The sequence below is a fragment of the Nicotiana sylvestris genome, chromosome 9, assembly GCF_000393655.2.
Source record: "Nicotiana sylvestris chromosome 9, ASM39365v2, whole genome shotgun sequence".
NCBI lineage: Eukaryota > Viridiplantae > Streptophyta > Magnoliopsida > Solanales > Solanaceae > Nicotiana > Nicotiana sylvestris.
In genome coordinates, this window is record NC_091065.1 from 43,024,917 (window position 1) to 43,031,162 (window position 6,246).

The 6,246-nt window shown below is 43.1% G+C and overlaps 1 protein-coding gene across 1 annotated transcript; it reads left to right on the forward strand.

Annotated features, from left to right (window-relative positions):
• Positions 1-5,478: 5,478 nt before the first annotated feature.
• Positions 5,479-5,928, forward strand: LOC138877502 (uncharacterized). The gene has a single exon (XM_070157115.1). The coding sequence runs from the start codon at positions 5,479-5,481 to the stop codon at positions 5,926-5,928; it is 450 nt and encodes a 149-aa protein (XP_070013216.1).
• The last annotated feature ends 318 nt before the right edge of the window (positions 5,929-6,246 follow it).

Genomic DNA, 6,246 nt, shown 5'->3' on the forward strand with positions numbered 1-6,246 from the left:
TGTGGGCCACATATGAATGGTTTCGTTCTATCTATGAAGATATTAAATGCAGGATACTTTTGGATGACTATAAAAATAGACTGCATCATGTATGTCCAAAAGTGTCACCAATGTTAGGTACATGCAAATATGATACGGGTACCACCAAATGAACTCAATGTAACAAGTGCACCATGTCCTTTCGCCGCTTGGAGAATGGATGTCATCGGTCCGATTGAGCCCTCCACTTCAAACAGGCACAGGTTCATTTTAGTTTCCATAGACTACTTCACAAAATGGGTTGAGGCTGCATCCTACAAGGATATAACCAAGAAAGTTGTCGCAGATTTTGTCAAGCATCATATTGTTTGCCAATTCTGGGTGCCATAATCCTTCATTACGGACAATGCTACCAATCTCAGCAACGATTTAATGAAAGCTATGTGTGAAACCTTCAAGATCAAGCATAAGAATTCCACAGCATGCAGACCAAAAATGAATGTGGTTGTGGAAGCCGCCAACAAAAACATCAAGAAAATTCTGAGGAAAATGATAGAAAACCACAAACAATGGCACAAGAAATTACTATTTGACTTATTGGGATATTGTATCATAGTTCGTTTACGGTACCGAAGCTGTCATTCTCGTCGAGGTCGAGAGTCCTTCTTTGAGAATTATATAGGAAGTAGAACTTAGTGATGTAGAATGGATAAGGAGTCGCTATGAACAATTAGCTCTTATCGACGAAAAAAGAATAAATGCAGTATGTCATGGTCAACTTTATCAGAACAGAATGTCCAATGATCTCAACAAAAGGGTCAATCCTTGACAGTTCAAACAGGGGCAATTGGCGTTGAAACGAATCTTCCCACACCAAGATGAAGACAAAGGAAAGTTTTCGCCCAATTGGTAAGGGCCCTATATGGTTCACAGGGTACTAACAGGAGGAACACTCATACTCACAGAAATGGACGGAGAAATTTGTCCAAAGCCTATAAATTTGGATGCAGTCAAGAGATACTATACTTAAATTATTTAAATTTCTTCATCTGTTGTAACTGAACTACACTTGACTTGAGTCTCGTTTAAGAGGGGATAAATAAGCAGCCCTGTGGGTTCGATCATATCTCAATAAAATTTTCATTTTTCCCATAATCAGAAACTGAGGAAAAATTTTGAGGAGGACCCTCAAAATTCCAGAGCAAGTTCTTCCAACATCATCATATGCAAGGCAGTTAGAGAATCAATCAGAAACTGGGGCAGAATTTTGAGGACCCTTAAAATTCCGGAGTATCCAGCAAAGTTTGTCATATGCGAAATGACCGAAGAATCGCTTATTAAAGTGGTGCAGAATTTTTAATAGGACCCTCAAAAATCTTGTGCAAAGAAGTCGCATATCTCTAAAAGTGTCACAGTCATCGGCTCCTTTAAATCACTCGATGTTGCATACTACTATGTTTTAAAATAACTATGTTTATCAAATGCATGTATACTTTTCGAAAACTATATCTCTACGGTAGCCAGCAGTTATCCAGGTTAACTCAAATAGGACCTCCAGAGCGAGGCAAAGCAAAGCAAGTAGACAAAGACACGAACAAATCTCCCCCGCAAAACTCATGATCTTTCTTTGGATGCATGCACAATGATATGACGACTTGGCCGGTCTTCTTAAGAATTTATTCCCCGATCCCCTATTAACTGTTTTCCCTGTGTTCATTTCTGCTATTTTGATTTGATGGGAGGTACGATTTTGAGTTTCGGAGAGTTTTGGGACACTTAGTCCCTAAATGAGAGATTAAATGTTAGAAATTTGACCGAAGTTGGTGCAGTATGAAGACGGCCTCAGAATGGAAATCCAATGGTTCTGTTAGCTTCGTTGGGTGATTTCGGGCTTAGGGGCGTGTTCAGATTATGTTTTGGAGGTCCGTAGCTAATTTAGGCTTGAAATGCCAAAAGGTCAAATTTTGAAGTTTCTGGTCCGATAGTGAGATTTTGATCCGAGGGTCATAATGGAATTCTGGAAGTTGGAGTAGCTCATTAGAGTTGAAGGTGACGTATGTGCAAAATTTCAGGTCATTCATACGAGGTTTGATAGACTTTTTAATCGAAAGCGTATTTCTAGAGTTTTTGAGTTCTTAGGCTTGAATCTGTGGTTGATTCGTCGTTTTGTTGTTGTTTTAGGTGTTTTAAAGATTTTTATAAGCTTGGATAGTGGTATTAGACTTGTTGGTGCTTTTGGTTGAGGTCCTAGGGGCCTCGAGATAATTTTGGATGGTTGACAAAAGGATTTTGGAGTTGTAGCTTCAGTTGCTGGTCTTCTATCATAACCGCACCTGCGAGTGTGGGACCGCAGGTGCGGTGCCGCAGAAGAGGCTCTGTGTTCAGAGAAACGAAAATAGAGAGGTTCAGCAGGGGCCACAGAAGCGGTATCGCATATGCGGATGGGGAGTCACAGATGCGGAAGCTGGTCATAAGTGAAAGGCCGCAGGTGTGGCCATTGTTCTGCAAAAGTGGGACCGCAAATGTGGTCCCTTGACCGTATATGTGGTAATAGCTGGGCAAAAATATGAAATTTCGAGGGTTTAATTTCAAAAGTTGGAAATTCGATTTGGAGCTCAGGAGAGGACAATTTTGAGAGGAAATTGAAGAGGATGTCATTGGGTAACAATTCATTAACCCATTCTAGTTATATTACATCAATCTAAAGTTAGTTTCATCATTTAATTTCGGATTGGAGGTGAAAAATTGGGGAAAGGTTGGAAGAAAGTTCTTAGACCTAGAATTCGACTTTTGATTGGGAATTTTACCTTGTATTTGGATAGTGTTGGTATGCATGAACTCGTGAGAGTGTGAGGATTTCAAGACATGGGCCCGAGGGGCATTTTGGTCATTTTACCTATTTTCGCATTTTGGTGCTGAATCGTATTTCTTTCTGTGTTTACCTCGTCCCTATAATAGTTGTTGTTGCCCTTTATATCTTGTGTTACTTTTATTGTTGTACTTATTTATATTGTTCTGTTCTACACGGTTGAACTTTATATTTTATTTAACCTCAGTAGGGCCCTGACCTTCCTCGTCACTACCCGATCGAGGATATACTTAACACTTACTGAGTACCATTGTGGTGTACTCATGCCCTTTCTACGCATGTTTTTCATGTGCAGATCCAGGTACCTTGACTCGGTCTTACCATCCTTGAGGCGAGGCGACCCTTCAGAGACTTCGAGGTATATCTACCGCGTTCGCAGTCCGAAGAGTCTCTCTCCATTCTCTCTTGTAGTTACAGCCCTTCAGTATTTACTTTGTTTTAGACTATTCCGGAGTTAGAGCACTATGTAGTATCCTTAGCTTGTGATTTATGGGTTTCCGGGTTTTGGGCATATGTATTAGTTTTGAAAGTTAAATATTGTGTCTGCCGAGTGGCACTTTTTAATGATATTTTATTAATCTATGTCTGTTTTAAATTGCTTTCTTTTTTTCTGCAAGTTTGGTTTATTTTTCGCATTTTAGGCTTACCTAGTCGTAGAGACTAGGTGCCGTCAAGATGGTTCACAGAGGGCGAACCGGGTCATGACAAGTTGGTATCAGAGCTCTAGGTTTAAAAGAGTCATGAGTCACAGACTGGTTTATTAGAGTGTCGCTGATCGGTTCAGAGACGTCTGTACTTATCTACGATATGCTATGTAACTGTTAGGAAAATTTCCATTTCATTTGATTTCATGGTAGTGCGATATTTTGACATCACAATTCTAAACTTCCGTCTTCTATCACAGATGGTGAAGAAATGCGCTACCCAAGATGATCAGGCACCCGCACACCCTACTGCAACCGTCAGAGGCTGGGGCCAGGGTTGAGGCCGAGGACACGCACGCGGCATAGCCAGAGCACCTGCGCGAGCTACCACCGAGGTACCACTAGCGGATCCAGTCGGAGCCCCGACACCTGATACGCCTACTACTACTACTACTACTACTACAGCACTTCAAAAGACTCTGGCACAGTTCATGAGCATGTACACCACTTTGGCTTTGGCAGGTTTGCTTCCCCTTACTGCAGCTATGCCTTAGGTCAGGGAAGGAGCACAAAATTTTGCCTCCAGAACTCTTGAGAAGCGAGTGCTTGTTGAGCAGGTCCCTAAGATTATTCCTGTATAGACTGCAGTACGAGATCAGCTCGAGGACAGGGCAGCGACTTCTAAGGATGAGTAGTAGAGGTTTGACAGGTTAAAGAAGTACAAGCCTCCTATTTTCGGTGGTCTAGCATCGGATGATGATATGGGGATTTCTAGATGAGTGCTACCGCGTTCTCTGTACCGTGGGTATATCGGGATCGAGCGGAGTTTCCTTCACTACTTTACAGCTTCGAAGAGCCGCCTATGAGTGGTGGCACACCTATGAGTTAGACTGTTCGGATGAGGCTGCTTCACTAACTTGGACTCGGTTTTCAGATTGTTCCTGAGAGAATATGTTCCTCAAAGCCTCAGGGACACATGGCGTGCAGAGTTTGAGCATTTGCGCCAGGGTGCTGTGATTGTCTCAGAGTATGCTAGTCGTTACACTAGTTTGGCTAGGCATGCACCAGCCTTGGTTTCTACTATTCGCAAGAGGGTTCACCGGTTTATTGAGGGCCTTATTCCCAGCATCAAGTCTAGCATGGCTCGTGAGTTGGAGGTGAATATTTCTTATCAGCAGGTGGTGAGCATTACTAGGAGGATTAAGGGTATGCATGCTAGGAAGAGAGAGGAGAGGGAGGCCAAGAGGTCTCGAGAGTCGGGATATTATTCTGGTGCTTATGCCCTAGCAGCAGGTCATCATGGTAGGGGTTATATGAGTCCTCATGTTCATTCAGCTCTTCCAGTAGCTAGTGGTATTCCAGCTCCTTCGAGGCCTTAGGAGCCTTATTATGCACTTCTAGTATCTAGTGTGTCTACTGCGCGGGGTGCTTTCAGAGGTGAGTCCAGCAGACCTGGCCTGACCCAGTCACTACCATCATGTCCTCCCAGAGCTTGTTTTGAGTATGGTGACACACACCATATGGTGAGGGTTTGCCCCAGACTTGGGAGGGGTGTACCTCCACAGACTTCTCAGCCACAAAATGCCCTGAGAGTTCTCAGGTTATGATTACAGCTCCAGTTGTTACCCCACTGGCTCAGCTAGCTAAAGGTGGAGGTCGTGGAGGTAGAGGTCGCCTCGAGGGGGAGGCTGGGCTAGATACTATGCTCTTCCTGCCCGTACCGAGGTTGTTGCCTCTGATTCTGTCATTACAGGTATTATACTACTTTGTCACAAAGATGCATCGGTTCTATTTGATCCAGGCTCCACTTACTCTTATCTGTCTTCTTATTTTGCTTCGCATTTAGGTGTACCTCGGGATTCTTTGAGTTCCCCTATTTATGTTTCTACTCCTGTGCGAGATTCTTTTGTTGTGGACCGCATTTATCGGTCATGTTTGCTTGCTCTTAGTGATTTTGAGACCAGAGACAATTTATGGTTGCTCAGCATGGTAGATTTTGACATTATCTTGGACATAGACTGGTTGTCGCCCCATTATGCTATCCTTGATTGCCACACCAAAACTGTGATACTGGCTATGCCAGGTTTACCGCGTGTGGAGTGGAGGGATACATTAGATCACACTCCCAGTAGAGTTATTTCTTTTCTTAAAGCTCAGTGTATGGTTGATAAGGGGTGTGACGTGTATTTAGCTTATGTGAGAGATGTCAGTATTGATACCCCTCCAGTAGTACGGGAGTTTCCCGATGTGTTTCCAGCTGATCTTGCAAGCATGCCACCCAATAGAGATATTGAGTTTGGCATTGATCTGTTGTCGGGCACTCAACCTATTTCTATTCCTCCATATCGTATGGCTCATCCTGAGTGGAAAGAGTTGAAGGATCAGTTGCAGGAATTGCTTGATAAGGGTTTTATACGGCCCAATGTATCACCTTAGGGTGCTCCTGTCTTTTTTGTAAAGAAAAAGGATGGTTCTATGCGTATGTGTATTGATTATTGCCAGTTGAACAAAGTTACAGTTATGAACCATTATCCTTTGCCTCGTATTGATGATCTGTTTGACCAGCTTCAGGGTGCACGAGTGTTTTCTAAGATTGACTTGCGCTCAGGTTACCATCAGTTGAAGATTCGGGAGGCAGATATCCCGAAGACTACTTTCAGGACTCGGTATGGTCATTACGAGTTCCTTGTTTTGTCATTTGGGCTAACCAATGCCCCATCAGCCTTTATGCATTTGATGCACAGTGTGTTTTGG

Bases quoted from the DNA above. Each gene is read 5' to 3' on its own strand.
- LOC138877502 (XM_070157115.1), top strand. From the start codon at position 5,479: ATGGTAGATTTTGACATTATCTTGGACATAGACTGGTTGTCGCCCCAT.